Genomic DNA, 16,761 nt, shown 5'->3' on the forward strand with positions numbered 1-16,761 from the left:
TATAAACAATTACTGGCCCCCAATAAACCAATTACTGCCCCCCAGTAGACAAATTCAAAACCTAACGACTCTTTACAGAAACATATACTACTACTGAACGAGAGGTTCAGTGCATCTCAACTTGTTATGAGTGCCCATTTTGCCACAACGACCACAACGAATCAGCTTCTTTTCAGCCTCTCCAACCGACTTGAACCGCTTCACCCTAGGCCTCCCGGGGGGCCTCTTCGAAAGGGGAGGTAATATACATTCAGAAGCAGATTCTGAAGAAGACATATCAACATTGGTTATCGGATAGATAGGAAAACTGTAGCTCTTCTTGAACATATCAACCTGAAAGTACTTATCAATATAATCATATACATTTACAGAAGCAGCCTGTAATGCAGCAAGGCCGTGAGGACAAGGAAAACAATTGATCTGCCATTTCACACATGAACATGAATGATCGGAGATGTTGACTACATATGAAAAGTCAGATCGAACCTCATAAACTCCAGGGCTAGAATAATGGACACTGAAACGACGAGATTTCTCCATTTGCTCCTTCAATCTTTCCTCCATTTTGGGAGTTAGTTCTGTGGTCCAACGTTCTGCCTCTTCCCTCCTCTTACCGGCCATCTCCATTTGTTTAATTCTTGTCTGGTCCAGCATACAATAGACTGGCATCAAACGCTCAATTGCAATCCAAGAGTTGAATGATTCAGCAATCCCATTAGCCATAATTCCATATCGGCAACTAGTATAAAATGCACGGCACCAATTTTCCACAGGCAATTCAGCAAGAAAAGGGTCAATAATATCGGCACCACCAACTGCTCTAAGCAACCGCAAATTGAAACGGTATTCCTTCTCAGTAGAGGAATATGCAACCTTAAAAAACTTCTGCTTAACATCTTCAATCAATTTTGAATTACCTTTACCCCTATATTTAACGGCAAGGTTCGCCACCAAGTGCTTGTAACAAAACAGATGAGGATTACCAGCAAATACCTTATCGAAAGCACTCAACAATCCAACACCCCGATCACTAATAAATGTGATAACTCTTCCTTGAGGTTCAAGCAGACTCTTCAAATGCTTGAAAAAGAATGTCCAGTTTGCATCTGTCTCAGAATCACAAAAACATATGGCTAGAGGGTAGAAACCTGCATAAACCAGATCACAGGAAAATCAGTCTACTGGGGGCCAATAATGTTGATATTGAACGGCAGGAACCTATCACAGCGTCGCACAGCAATGTAAAAATGATATCTATCACAATGAAAGAAACTAGAACAAGAAATATTAAGCACACAGATGAAACTATAACAAAAGCCAATATTACTGGGGGCCAATAATAAATGTAGGGGGGGCAATAAACAATACAGTTACCTTGATTCCCATTCCTTCCAGTTGCAGACAGAATCTGCCCCTTGTAAATGCTCTTACCAAACGTTCCATCAACATACAACACAGGCAAACAGAATTGAAACCCTTCTACACAACCTCCGTAAGCTACGAAAAGCCTCTGAAAACGATTTGTCGATGGTTCAACTTCCAACACAAAAGAAGAGCCGGGATTACTCTGCAAAACAGCTTCCTTATACCAAGATAACTTGCTAAACGTGTCTGCATCGGAACCATAAATCGCTTCCTTAGCCCGATGCTTTGCTTTCAAGGCAACCTTGTAGGAAATATCAAACCCATAAGTTGATTTGAACTTGCTCATAATCTCCCTTGGCGTCAATGAAAGATTATAGCTAACATCAGCAGCAATGCAAGTCTTGACAACCTTGGATCCCAAAAGCTTGTGCTTTTGAGTCCTAACTACACCCTTGCAAGTGTGAATATTATTCAACTCTGTTATGTAAAGGCAACCATTGGCAGATGATGAAAAAGCACGAAGATGCCAATCACATCCTTCGGTTCCAACATTTGCACAGACTGCATGAATACGGTCCAAATCATTTCTCAGCAAAACAAACTCGAAACCAACTGCAATTGCATACTTTCTGAGCTTCTCACGGAGCTCAACAGCACCATGAAACTTATCCCCGACATGATGAATATAAGAACTCCACTCATCAGACAAATACGTCTTGTGAACTTCAGTCCTGAATGCATCACCCAAATAATCATCTTCATCAATCACTTCCGACCCACTATCCACAGAACAAGTTCTCCTACAACCTCCCCCAATCTTTAAAACTGAAATATCGACACACTCTAACCTATGTATTCTAGCAGAGCAAAACAGCATCTGGAAATCACGATCGTTACGAAGAAAACAAACTTCACAACCTGGAACTGAATACTGAAGCTCAATAATATCACTTGGCAAAAACTGGAATGTACGGAAAATGTCTTCATACAACTCAGAGTAGCTCATGCATTGATTCAAAGGAATCATATAACCTTTGCCAGAGTAAAGGCACCTAGCAACCAGAGGATCAACCATAGACCTGCGAAGAAAACACAACCGAACGAATCTATTATTAAACCTACATCACATGTTACTGCCCCCCATTAAATTGAGATGTGCCCCCCAATGATTTAATCAAAACTACCACAACGAAATAGCAGCAGTACCAAATTACTTTTAAAATAATGAAAAGGATACCTAGACAACAATTACAGCGAGTTAATATCACATAAAAACATTACTGCCACCCAATACACATACTACTGGTCCCCAATAATATAGTCAAAACAGCAAAAACAATTTCGAAAATGTAATAAATTGAAATGAATTCAAATAAAAGATCAGCAAGCAACAATTATAGATACTAAAATATCATTGAACACACATTACTGCCCCCCAGTAGAAATATTACTGCCTCCCAAAAATTTAATCAGAGCTACCAGATCACCTCGGAAACAGCTCAAACCCTCATCCAAGCATGAATTCACCAATAAAAACACGAAATTAATACAGAAAATCAAAACTAACACAATGCACTCAAAAACACCTGGAAATTCATAACAAAACTGCAACAACAATTCAAAACCAAAACAAACATAACACGAATCTCTGATTCAGAAAATTCAGTTCGAAAATAACACAACAATTCGTACACAAGAAGATCTGTTCGTTAAACATATTAAATCGAGCTAAAACTCAAACAGATTAGATAGAGCTAAAGAAAAAAAAAACAAACCGCAGTGGAGGAACACACAGAGCATCTCGACCTCGCTCCATTTGAAAATAGCAGCGGATATTCTCTCTCTAGGCTTCGCAAATCCTCTACCACCAGCTCTAAATACAAATCGCCGGAGAGCTTCCCACACTGAAATCACCGGAGAGCTACGCACGCCGGAACCAGGGAGCTTCTCTCTCCAGAATTTGAAATCGCACGGCTCCTCTCTCTCTCTCTCTCTCCCTCTCTAAAATGATACAGCTCCACTATCAAAAACCAGGGAGCTTCTCTCTCTACAATCCCGGCCGATTCTCTCTCTCTCTCTAAAATCGGAGAGCTTCGCTCCCTAAATCACGTTTCTGTTACAATTTGAAAGCATTTCAGTTATAGAGGGGCAAAAGGGTCAGCAAATTTGGATAAAACAGGCACGTGAGGAAAAGATTGGGTAATTGGGGTTTAAAAATGAAAACTGTTGATTAAGTGGGGAATCTCTTAGACTGTTTGGGTAAATGGGGTTAAATGACCCAAAAATTGGGTAAACGATCATTTTCCCTTAGATTAATAATATATCTAATGGTCTTGACTATTTTAAAATGTGAGTAACCCTTTTTTTTTTGAATAGAAATTAATATCATTAGAATCAATAGCCGGGAAACTGCCAATAGCTAGAGTCAATTTGCACTTACAACAAAACAGCCGGCAAGAAAATCCGGAAACCCTATTCTAAGTAAAAACAAACTCACTACAAGTCGATGATAAGCTTGCTATAATTAGCGAACTTATAAACAAAGAAACTTCATGTCTTCTAGGGTAAAATCATTCTCTTTTTGAGTTGAAAAGGTCATCCATTATCCAATTCAGCAAGCAGTACAATAATGACTTGCCCGTTAGGGCTGTCAGAAAAAGCCATTACATAGAGCACACTATACTAGCACACCCCTCACACAAGCATACTACGCATCACACCCCTAGCACACCCAACTTTTTGGTTAAGCGCAAAAACAAGAAACTAAGTAACCCCAAGAAACAAATAAAATTAACAAGAGGCTACTAGGATCTTGTCGATCTTTCCCACTCAGAAAAAGAAAACAGACCTAACATCCTTTCGTGAAAAAGAATACAGGCCCAAACCTAAAATAAAAAATAAAAATCTAGAGACCAAAGAGGCCCAAAGCCACAGGCAGCAGCCCAAAGCCCAAACTCTCCATCCCGTGAGAAAACTAGCATGCATCACGTCTGCAGCCCCTGCAGAACCGCCGCCACAGACCTTGCCTCCATCGCCGATGCCAGCCAGATTTCTGTCAGGACAACCAGCAACATGACCGCCACCGCAAGTCCTGACCATAGCAGCCCAGCTAACCCCCAAAACCCGCTGCAAAACACACCGATCCAAGTCCCAGCCTTCAATGTCGAATCCACCAACACGCGCCTTGATAGCCGATCCAGATATCAACCCTCTGCCATCAGTATCGAGCCTACCACCACCGCCACCACAGAGCAGCAAGACAAGATCGAGTAAAGTCTCCATCAACATAGGCAGAAGATCCACCAACAAATTCAGTATTTGCCACCAGAAAACCAGAAGCAAAGGAAAAAGAGTCACGGGGCAACCGAGCACCGCCACTCAAGGGACGACCAGAGAAGAGGGCAAGCCCAGCCTGTCCGATCATAGGTACAACGCCGCCGCTAGGGTTGGGTAGCCGCGAACGAGAAACCTCTCGTGAGAGAGTCAGAGAGAAACGCATGAGGTGGTTTCTTAAAATTAAAGTGAATTCTTAAAATCATTCTCTAATTTCTCATTAGCCAATCACGCAATTGTGATACCAATAGAAAGTCACTTCCTAGCCAACAAATAGGAGCAACTCCTTATCCATAAGGTGCTTGACAATCTTATTCTAGATAAACAACAAATAGGAGCAACTCTCATAACAGTATGATCCAAAACTAATTGATTCTAGACCATAAAACAACCCAACTGTCCAAGAAGGTCCACCTCTTAGGCCAGACCCATCCTTAATTATCACTAAGTGATAAATGAGGATGGTAAGGCACCTTCCCTACAGGTCCATAAAATAGAGCCAAACAACCCAAACCCGAGCAGACTGAGCAGAAGCCCTAGCCTACCTCTGTCAATCCACCGCCGCCACCGAAGCTTTTCGGCGGCCGACCTTTTAGCACCGCATTAACTCGATAATCTGCTGCCGCTCTTCCGCAAAAGAGCAGTTAGCAATCCGCAATCCAAGTGGCAAAAAAAAAAAAAAAAAATTGGCCAGAACCAAGAAAGAAATAGGAAACGCGTTGCCGACTCTGTTGCTTCAACACTGCGCGCAAACCACCAATCCATTGCTGACCAGAACAAGGAGATCGAAACCGGCCCCCGACCCTTTGGCGCTTCCTCTCACCTCCAAACCAGCCGCCACTACTGCACTAAGTTCTGATCCGATTACAGAAGAGATCATCTCTCCTTCATACTTGTTAACTGTCACCGCTAATACACTCACCTGGCTGGAAACGGCTCTAGGCACGATCATGCAACCAGTTGCTGCTTGCACGAAACCTTATGCTGGTTGTAGATACCTCCACTAGCAAGGCTAGTTCTCTACATCACCAAGCATAAGTAACACCCATTTTGGGACATCCACAAGACATGGCAAGGCCCAACCGAGACATGCATCGTGTAGCCCTATGTTCAGGCTACGCGGCGGTATCCGGAAGTCGCAAATCCGCCACCGGGAAGCCACCTTCCCGCCCTTGCCAAGATGCCTCCACAACATGGCTTTCTACATGCTTCTTGAACTAGCTAGAATTGTATGGTTGCTTGTCCCACATCGAAGAACAAGTAAAGGAGATGGCTTCCTTGACTTATAAAAGGAATGCCTCCTCCCACCATTCCACCATTCCATCACATCTCATTACATCTCTTGTAATCTTGTTAGGCCGCAAGGCTCGACATACTAGTACACATTCAAGTGGACGTAGTCTCCCGCTAAGGCGGGAGGTGAACCACTATACTTCGCTTGTGTCTCTCTCTCTCTCTCTTTACTTATCGTTAATTAGATCCCCACGGATCCAAGCATTAACATTGGCGCCGTCTGTGGGAAGCCAACACAAAGGCTTTGTCACCTACCACGAACTTTGACCCGAAAGTATCGAGTCAACGCTCATTCAACATCAAATTAGGGTCGGTCAACGCCCATCAGGGTCCGGTCAACGCTGACCTACAAAAAAAAAAAAATATTTGCAGGTGCCAAATTGCTCTGGACACCCAGAGGACTTCTCTCGGCACCCAGGGATAAGCACTAGCGGCACGGTTCCGCCGAACTTCGATCCTCCGCTGAGCTAGCGTCGAATCTCCATCGAGCTCCAAGTGAGCAACGCTAGTCAAGCTCCGCTGCACCGCCGATCAAGCTTCGCTGCCCAGAGGACCGCTGACCAAGCCCCGCTGGTAGAGAGCCGCTAATCAAACACTGCTGATCCGATCAAGCTCCGCCAACTACCAAACCTCCGCTCCGCTAGGAGCCACCGCCAACCAAGTCATCCACTGCTGGCCAGTTCCACCTCCGTCTGACACAGCACCGCGGAGCACAACCTCAAGGCAATCTTGATGCACCGCCCATCAGTTTTGACGCACCGCTAAGCCGCCAGCAGACCAGCACACCGGTCCGCTAGCAAAGCTAGCCAGCTAGAGCGCCAGCAGGTCACCGCCAAGCCTTGCGATGGTAACTGGCAGCCAGCAGCAGCAAGGCGCAAGCGCCAAGCTCCATCATCAACACCTCATTCACCAACATTGAACGCACACTCCAAAGCGTAAAGCACAGGTCACTTCTTATCACACTGTTCATTGCCATTCAATAATTGAACAAGCTTGACGAAGAATTAAGAGACCGATGACAAAGCTCCGCCAACGAGCCCCACTACCGCTGGCATCACCGAGGAACTCTTCCACTGAGCGTCACCGCGGAACTCCGCCGCTGAGCGTCACCGTTGAGCTCCGCTGAGCATCACCGCTGCGCGTCACCGCTGAACTCCGCTGCGCATCACCGCTGAACTCCGCCGCTGAGTATCACCGCTGAACTCCGCTGAGCACCACCGCTAACCTCCGCCGCTGAGCATCATCTCTGAGCGTCACCGCTGAACTCCGCCACTGAGCGTCACCGCTAGGCATACTCCGCCAGATAGCCATCACTGGGAAGCCTCCGCCAGGCACGGTACCGCCAAGAAAAGCACCGCCGGTGGCTTGTTAGTCCGCCAAGCAAAGCACTTTCCTTTGACTCGTTACTTCGCCAACAAACAGCAAGCCTAGCGTCAATTGCCGAAACTAATCAACACCACCCATAAATTGATCAGTACATCAAGGCATCAATTGCAGCAGCTGCCCAACACCCTGTCAACGTGAAGTGTGCTGCGAACACTCATGACGCAAAACCACTTGTCAGAGGCCACCATGTGCAGCACAGCTCATCACCTCAGTATAGTCACACTAGCAGGCAGCCAGCGGCCTTCTTCGTTGGCTTACTTGACGCACAAGCACATAACGCACTCAGCTGATCTTTGCTGATGACGAGCACTTACCTTGCGCGGCGGGCATAGCAGCACTTCAAAGCTTTTTGGCTAACAAGAAGATAAGACTTCAAATTTAAATCTCTGTCTCTCATTGTGCAAACCCGAAGCATGCTATATACTGATATACATACATGCCTAGTATAATTATCTAAAGCATGTTCACAATTATCATAGCTGCTACTCTACCTACTACGTGCCATGTTTTCTTCATCACATGACCTGCTATGCTCCCATACAACGACACATATCATACACTTGTTGCATGGCGCCTACAGTACACATCCCTCTAACTGCTTTAATACTTGTTCATTATACAAGGCCCATCGCATCGTCAATCTATATGGTTAATATATTCATTACCATGACCGCAGACACCATTCAAAAAACAAGTGCATGGCAGCCCATAATCACGTTGAGCTTTATATTCATATGATCATCAATATGAATACATGTCTTGGTGTTGTAAACCACTTACTGCTATTAGACTCAATACACATGTAATTTGACGATTATTGGAGAATGCATGTTCGATTCTAGATATACGTGTCTCTCATTTGTGCAAAGTTTAAGAGAATCCAAATATGGTTTATTCTTTCGGCAAGAATAAGTCAAAATTCTCAAACACGGTCAAATGCCCATGGTATCATGCTAAAATAGTTATGTTTATCTACCATGATTACATTCAAAGTAGATGTATGTCCAGATCATTTGTCAATCAGCATGCCTATTACTTATATATTCTCTTAATTGATACATGGTTATCGTGTTACGTGCGTAAGCATTCCTAAGTGTACAAGCATGCATGCAGCAATTGTTATAGCATGATTGTCTAAACATAATAATGATGTTATATGCAGACTTTGCTACACACACAACTATATGTGTACTATATTGGCCGCATGCCCGTTTAACTTAAAGGCTGTCACTTGACAGCATGCTATCTCATCTAAAAATGAATCTGTAAATTTCATTGTCAATTTGAATATCACATTGGAAGCACACAAATGCAACATGTCATTTGTAATCAACTACGTACATCGCATATACACTTTGCTTAAATATCTCATCAAAGTACATATGTAAGATACTAGTGTTGATTTATTTACATACTCGTACTAATCAACTATTCTGTTTCGAGGAGAGACAATCACCGAGTACTTCTTCGATCATTGAAGTTATTGACCATCTACTATGGTACATCGGGGCAATAGAGCGTCATGCTTGGACAACTCCAACTCACTCCAAATTGGCACAAGATAAGTTACCATATCTTATCTTTTCCGCTCTTGCGATTAGAGCTATTGCCATACATGTCTCCATGACCATTATGCATGCCTACAACATGTTATTAGCAACTTTACTACAAGTACATGCTATACACATATGCCATGCTACTACTTAATTGCAACTCAATTAAATAAATATGTGACACTCATCTAGAAGTTTGTGACACTTACGACTTACTAAAACATGCTCGGATAAACGACTTGCTCGGGTTACGACTCGCTTGGGTATCGAGTATGGCCACGACTTGCGCTTGGGCCACGCCTCGCATGCTCGCACAACGCCTACACACTCAACTACACCCAACTTGCTCGAACAACCCAACTTGCTCGATCATGTCCAACATGTTTTACTTAAGCCCCAAGTTCACAAACGCTTCATACGATGTCACCGGGACTACTCCCACAATTTTATATGGACACCCATTACACTTGTCACTATCTATTGTGCGTGTTATATGGCTATAAGATCCACATATACAACTACCAATATTTTACATGTTCATACACATTAATGGAATATTGAATTCTTCTACCATTTGTTGCTCACTACAAATCGAATTCTTTTCGCGTTCCATTAATACGAACGGTAACCAATACAACAAGCATTCTACACATGCGTGTTTTTTTTGTCTCATTGTGCAGGATTAAGCGAGTCCCTTCTTGCTTGCGGAGCTCGGGGACTTGTAGGGGCCGTGCGCCCCTCGGATATTACTTATGCTTGATGACTTCATGATTTGAACTCCCCAACCAAGAAGCTACTCTTACTCGGGGACTTGTAGATACCTCCACTAGCAAGGCTAGTTCTCTACATCACCAAGCATAAGTAACACCCATTTTGGGACATCCACAAGACATGGCAAGGCCCAACCGAGACATGCATCGTGTAGCCCTATGTTCAGGCTACGCGGCGGTATCCGGAAGTCGCAAATCCGCCACCGGGAAGCCACCTTCCCGCCCTTGCCAAGATGCCTCCACAACATGGCTTTCTACATGCTTCTTGAACTAGCTAGAATTGTATGGTTGCTTGTCCCACATCGAAGAACAAGTAAAGGAGATGGCTTCCTTGACTTATAAAAGGAATGCCTCCTCCCACCATTCCACCATTCCATCACATCTCATTACATCTCTTGTAATCTTGTTAGGCCGCAAGGCTCGACATACTAGTACACATTCAAGTGGACGTAGTCTCCCGCTAAGGCGGGAGGTGAACCACTATACTTCGCTTGTGTCTCTCTCTCTCTCTTTACTTATCGTTAATTAGATCCCCACGGATCCAAGCATTAACACTGGTCTCTCTTGTTTTTCTCTGTAACAGTTTTTTTTTTTTTTTTTTTTTTTAAAGAAAACCCTTAACCCACCCCACCCTTACATATTTCAGTGAGAATCGAACCCATGACCTTTATAATGTTGAAATTATAACTTACCAACATATCACAGGTCATCAGCTTTTGTAACCGGTTTACTCCTTAGTCAAATCATGCATTAGTAATAATTAATTATGAAATCTTTTTCTCTAAAAAGACAAAAAAAATTAATGAGTCTTTAATTAAATTACACTTTAGTTACTCTACTTAGTGGCTAAAGCTATGGTATGTTAACATTTCTCATACATCAACTATTTTTACCACTTTAAGGACTCATGTTACCACTTTGAGGACTAATATTACTATTTTGAGGACTCATATGGTAAACTAAGAAAATTTACCACTTTAAGGACTCATGTTACAACTTTGAGGACTAATATTACTATTTTAAGGACTCATGTGGTAACTAAGAAAATTTACCACTTTGAGGACTCATGTTACCACTTTGATGACTAATATTACTATTTTGAGGACTCATTTTACCACTTTGAGGCAATTGTATGCATGTCATACGTTAACACATTGTAGAATTTTCCCTACTTAGTTACATCAAGCATAGAAAATGTGGAGTTCCTTTCAAAAAGAAAATGTGGAGTTTTCGTTTAAGAAATCAAAATGTTCAGTTTTTCAGATTTTACGTACGCGTTAAGCAAAACTGTGAAAGTGACCAACAAATGTGTTTAATTATGCTAGTGATTCAGTAAATGTTATCGTTTTTCTGTAGTAAGTTATCAGATCTTGAAGTGAAACATATAGACTAATGTGCCAAATGAAAGAACTAAACTTTTGACCTACCCCGTTTCATCAGCATTAAGTTGATTGAAATTGATGGATATGAGATCTCATTGTTCTTCAGAATCTGGCAATATTGCCCTTCAATTGTTCAATCATTGTCAGATTACAGCTTGAAAAGTTCTCTATTTTTGTTTTCATCTTAGTAGAACAAGAATCTCCCTACCCAGCGACGTGTAACATTGCAGCACCAGAAACACCAGCTGCGTACCTTTGTAGTAAATAAAGAAATACATAGGCATTTTTACACAATTTTCGGAATATTTAATTTATATGCTTTTAGTTTCTTCTTTTAGGTAAGAAATGCAAGTGCAATTCTCACCTTTGTGTTAAGTCTGCAGCAAATCTAATCAAAGTGATTGAACTAAACTTGAAGGCTTCCCATGCTTAAACTACAGCAAGGCCACTAGATGACTGCAGGCTACTTTAGAAATCTAGAAACATCCACAAGTTTCATGGCAGATGAGAAATGAAAGAGAACAGTAAGTGTATTATTGTTCAACGTGAAAAAGCAAACTGAATTCATGGTAACTAAAATAAGCGAATTGAAGAAGCTGCTGCCATTAAAAGAATCGAAACTCATGCAATTTATTTCCTACAAACTTTAGTATAACACTGGCTAGCTAATATGCATGTAGCCGACAAATTTCGGGTCCAAATTGCAGTTTGCTAACTTGGGTGTCAAATATGATAGGTTGGTTTATCTGCTGGTATGCTCCTATGAGAGTGAGACCAGTGGTCCTTTGCCAGGCAAAAATATTTGCAACCACTAGTCTGCTCACCCAAAATATATGTACAAGTTCTGAGGCTGAACGTCAAGACTGGAGCCCTCTATAAAATGAAAGGCAATGATTGGAGGTTACAAAATAGGCAGGTCCCAGAAAGCAGAGCTCAAGTCCATGCTGTCTCGGAATCACAGAGAATCCAGAAACTGGCGAGTAAACTGGTTCAACAAGGCTTTTTTGAGTATATCGAAAGCAGGACCAATAATCAGTGAAATATCAGTTCCAGTGTCTATGACCGTGCCGCGGTTGCTTCTACTTGGAACAAAAACATGTTTTGGGATACCAAGTGGTCGACCAGCAAGGCTTATGTCTTCTAAGTTCAAGTGATAATGGACCAAGGTCACCACACTGGACCAAACTTGTTGTACCTAAGCCTTGTCTTTGAGGAATATCGCTGTCGAATCGTAAGAAAGTAATAGGAGCCTGACCAGCAGCACCAAACTGTGGTACACTGGTATGCAATATGAAAAACAACCACCGAGTCCGCGGGCACGTAATTGGCTAATAAGAGAATACTCACTCCAAGATGCTCCCATTAATTCCTCATGCTATCGAATTGCCTGGACGATCAAAATTAATACCTCTCTCGTTGAGGCCACAGCCAAAAAGCAGTTGAGCACGTTCTGAATAGGCAGCACCCACACTTGAACCAAAAGTGAAGGTTTCATGAACAAGAATTCCAGTGACAGATGACCTATCGTTGTAGTTTCGATGGAAGGTGCAAAGATTATTACCACTGCATTGTGCTGGGTTGCATAGGTGGTGTTGATCGTTACAAAGGACAGGTGTAATGGTAGAAGAGCGACTATAAGGCTAGGGAAAATGATTTGAGTCTGGTTGAAGCGGTTGTGGCCTGGTTATCTGCAATCTTCGCATTGTGTTCATTGAAAGAGCTGCCAGTGTCAAAGAGTAGAATGAGCTATAGAGACCATGACGTTGAAGCTCAGCCCCTGATCGCACAGTTTGAGGACATATGGTGTGTGAGCTGGTAGTGTTGCTGATATTAATTGAACTAGTGATCGATTAACAAGTAGGTTAATGCTTTGAGCATTGGAGAGGTTGCCTGGTGACTCACGGGATCGAGTCACGGTGGATGAGCCTCATGGAGAAGCCATTAGTGGGTTTTCCCAATGCAGCAGTACTTGATGGAAACAAATTTGTAGATAAAATGTAGATAATAACGGATAGGACTGGTTTGGCCATGGAACTCATTAGACTGTTCTTGAGGTTTGTCACAGAATACAGTTTCAATATATGGAGTGAATACCTATATTCAAGCACACATACAACAGTATCTGCCCCCCAAAACAAATCTCTAAAACTTGGTGTAAATTCAATGCTATAAAACACAGAATCCCCAAGGATATTTACTGCAATATCCAAAAATATTAATAAAAGTGATGCAGGTGTATATGGGGTGCTGGTGCAATGGGTTTAATCTGGGAATCACTCAACCAGATGATAGGGTTTGGGAATCACTCACCAAAGAACAGAGCATGCACTGTTGATAAACTTTCAATCACATTAATCTCCCCACAAGGCCAATATTACATGATATATATGAAAGACACAACTTAATTGAAATTCAAGTTTCAATAGGACTCTCACTATGACCAAAGATGACTTGACAGCTTTCCATGCGCGTGACTTGTTTTAGAGCAAGGAATTAAATTATTTCTTGCACTTCCAATGGACATTAATTAGCTTGCAGCTGGTCCTTTGACTGATGCATCAGAAAGTAAAATATCTTTCATATTTGGTTAAAACTGAAAAGTTGAAAGCAAAATTTAGTTGACCTACTCCACTTGGCTTCATCAGAGAAAAAGAAAATCTGAAGGCTCTGGCCCGAAAAGATCTTCTCTGTTGCTCTTCTCAGCACAACATAAATCTCCCTATCTACTATCTACGTGTGACATTGAAGCACCAGACACGCTGTGTCTTATTCTCCCAAAAGTCTTGCAAGTTGAATCTAGTCAAATGGTACGGTGATGCCTAGAAAGTTGATTTAGGACACCAAAATAGTATTTGGATATTTGTTTCTTAATTTAGATCAATTTCTATCTTGTTTTATTTTGAACTAAATTCTTGTAGGTACCATATTGGTTTGAGATTTCTGTGTAGATGTAATATGGTTTATCAGAATGTTTCTCCATTTACTAGGTTGGTGCTATAAGAAACCTGTAATCATATGACAACTGCATAACAAAGTAGAAAAAGGTTTAACTGGAACATGGGAAGCTTTATACATCATCACTAACTAGCAATTTGACTAGGAAGGGAGGAGCCTAAACAACACTATTTCACATTTTGTAGAAACAAGCAATCTAAAAAACATCCAAGCTTTAGCTTCAAAAGCTATTGAATACAATATTAGTAACTAAACTAAATGTAATAAGCATTTTGGTAGGACTTCATACCAGTGCTTCCACGACCTTGCAAAATGTTATAAAATCTTGTCCACCTCTCAGTACAAACCTTCAAGACCCACTCATGATCTGATTACCATATCTGCCAAATACCACATAAATATTTTCATTTTAAGAAAAGTTGAAACTGGATCCCAAGTAAAAATACATCAGAAGAGGAAAGTTTGTTCATCGACGCCCCTGCTAACTACCAGTGCATTATTTCTTAGATGCAACTAATTTGCAATAAGAATCAGAAGGTAAATGAAATGTGACATTGATGCATACATGAGACATTAATGCAGAAATTGAGACTTCATACAGAAATACATAATGCAGATCTACCAGCAAGAAGAAAATGATTAGTTAATAAGAGGAAAGCAAACTATATTGGAAATGTCATAATTACATACCATTTAGTTATCTATCTTTGCAAAACGTCCCTTAATTCTTGTCCTACTTTCTGCTCGAACCTTCCTTGATTCATACCTGATGTGCTTATCGTACCTGTTTTTTTTTTTGAAGGAATACATGTCATTTAACAAGCTCTAAAGATATTGAAAAGATGATATACACGGCATTCAAACAGACATGTAGGTGCATAAGTAAGTTAATTAATACCACCGCCACTTGATGTGAATTAATTAGGCTAGGCAGTCTATTCACAATTCATAATGATGTATGTAAAACTCTCGATATAATCATATCATGATCTGAGCACATAAAAGTTATAAATTGCCTAAAACAATCAAACAAGTTTCAATTTTTTTTTAAAAATATTTCCAAAAAAATGAATATAGAATTCTAGACAGTCTGATGGTGGTGTAATACCTCCTTGTTTTCTTCTTCTCCTTGTACCTTGAGAGTGCAGACTCTCTATTTAGAGTACATTCATGTGAAGGAACTTTTGGGAAAGCTGAAGAGGCTTCAGAATTCATTTGCCCTCCAAAACCATCACTAGCATGACTTGCAGTGCCATCATTATTCGAATTTAAATCAGGAACCATAGAACAGTCCTGAAGGTAGCTCCTCTGTAATGTTTTTGGGAAGAAATCTTGACTTGAAGACTTGTCATAATGATTAGCCTCAAACTCCTGTGCCTGCATGAAATGAAACACAGTCGACCCTTTTTCTCAACTTCATCATCTTTGTTTCAAAAATAGATCTTCAGCTACCGACATAATAGAAGCATTACCTCATAAGCAGGAAACGCAAGCGGCTCCGCATCCTGTTCAAAATTTGTACAGAAACCCCCTGATTGCATATTATGCTCAGTCTCCGGTGATTGGAATCTCATGAAGGAATTAAGATCTACATCCTCATTCATCAAATTGGGTTCAGACTTTGCTACTACCCGAAGCTGATTCAGTATCTCTTCCTTGTGTCGCCCACACTTAGCATTCCGGTTCTGATTCAACAACAACATCCCAAAACCAAGTCAAAAATTGCAACAAAACCCAAGATGGTCTCCAATCCAAGAATCCTCACTACAAAAACAAACTCACTGGAATCAAAACCTGAGTTCAAAGCAGGGTTTAGATTTCATTACCTTGGGCAGAGGAGGAACCCCCATAGCCTGAAACTTATGAGCCGGACTCGAAACAATCAAATCATCAAGACTAACAACAGAGGGAGTTTCCCAAACCAGAAAATCCGAAAACCCCTCGGAAAAACCCAACGACCCATCAAGCCCAGACCCATCAAGCCCACCACCACCGCTACTCTCCTCACTAACAACCAAACCTTTCTTATCCAGATTCTCAAACCCCACAAACGCCAGCAGCTCATTCAACCCAGGGTTGCCAGTAAAACCCTCCACCGGCCTCCTATCGTGCACCGTCGCCGACGACAGATTATGCCTTTCCCAGTCACAGTTCTGGCACAGCACAGAGCTCTCAGTAGAGCAGAAAATAGAAGCAGGGGCTTCGTCACAGGCGTCACAGAGCTGTGACCGAGTGTGCTTGATGAAAAGCTGATTAGCCGAGTGGACTTCTTTGTCACAAGAGAAACAGAGCTTAGCAGAGTCGGCTCTGCAGTAGAGCAGAGCCATGGAGACTCCACAGTAATCACAGAGCCTCTTCTTCTTCTTCTGCTGCCCCATGTTCTGGTGCCCTGGTTCGTCTTCTTCCTTGAAACCATTCATTTCTTGCTCTGGTTTTTTCCTTGTTTTCTGGGTGGTTGAATAGGGGAGATGGTATTTATTTGGTGTAGCTTTGGAACAGGGCAAGGCATAAATGTGGGAGGAGAGGTGGTCAGATCTTATCGTTTCTTGATGAACAAGGGACCATCATAAAAGATGGGTACGTTAGGTTGATTTTTCAAGCTCTAGCTTCGTCGACGGAAAGTGATACCTGTTTCACCATACTTAACCTCACCTTTTTTAGGGTTAGCTGCTATTTACTACTCCATCACTTACAATTACTCTGCTAATTAATTCTCTGCAAAAG

The 16,761-nt window shown here is 41.8% G+C and overlaps 2 protein-coding genes across 2 annotated transcripts; both read right to left on the reverse strand.

The window, feature by feature from the left end:
• Window positions 1-123: 123 nt before the first annotated feature.
• On the reverse strand, window positions 124-3,187 carry LOC133737820 (uncharacterized). The gene is made up of 4 exons (XM_062165308.1): window positions 3,141-3,187; window positions 1,375-2,444; window positions 487-1,148; window positions 124-263 (listed from the first exon to the last, which is right to left on the reverse strand). Exons 1-4 carry the CDS (start codon window positions 3,179-3,181, stop codon window positions 201-203), a joined length of 1,836 nt encoding a protein of 611 aa, XP_062021292.1. The 5' UTR covers window positions 3,182-3,187; the 3' UTR covers window positions 124-200.
• Window positions 3,188-14,084: 10,897 nt separating this feature from the next.
• On the reverse strand, window positions 14,085-16,665 carry LOC133738817 (zinc finger protein CONSTANS-LIKE 13). The gene is made up of 5 exons (XM_062166472.1): window positions 15,864-16,665; window positions 15,510-15,722; window positions 15,146-15,414; window positions 14,728-14,821; window positions 14,085-14,417 (listed from the first exon to the last, which is right to left on the reverse strand). Exons 1-4 carry the CDS (start codon window positions 16,455-16,457, stop codon window positions 14,731-14,733), a joined length of 1,167 nt encoding a protein of 388 aa, XP_062022456.1. The 5' UTR covers window positions 16,458-16,665; the 3' UTR covers window positions 14,085-14,417; window positions 14,728-14,730.
• Window positions 16,666-16,761: the final 96 nt, after the last annotated feature.

The sequence above is a fragment of the Rosa rugosa genome, chromosome 3, assembly GCF_958449725.1.
Source record: "Rosa rugosa chromosome 3, drRosRugo1.1, whole genome shotgun sequence".
Classification (NCBI taxonomy): domain Eukaryota; kingdom Viridiplantae; phylum Streptophyta; class Magnoliopsida; order Rosales; family Rosaceae; genus Rosa; species Rosa rugosa.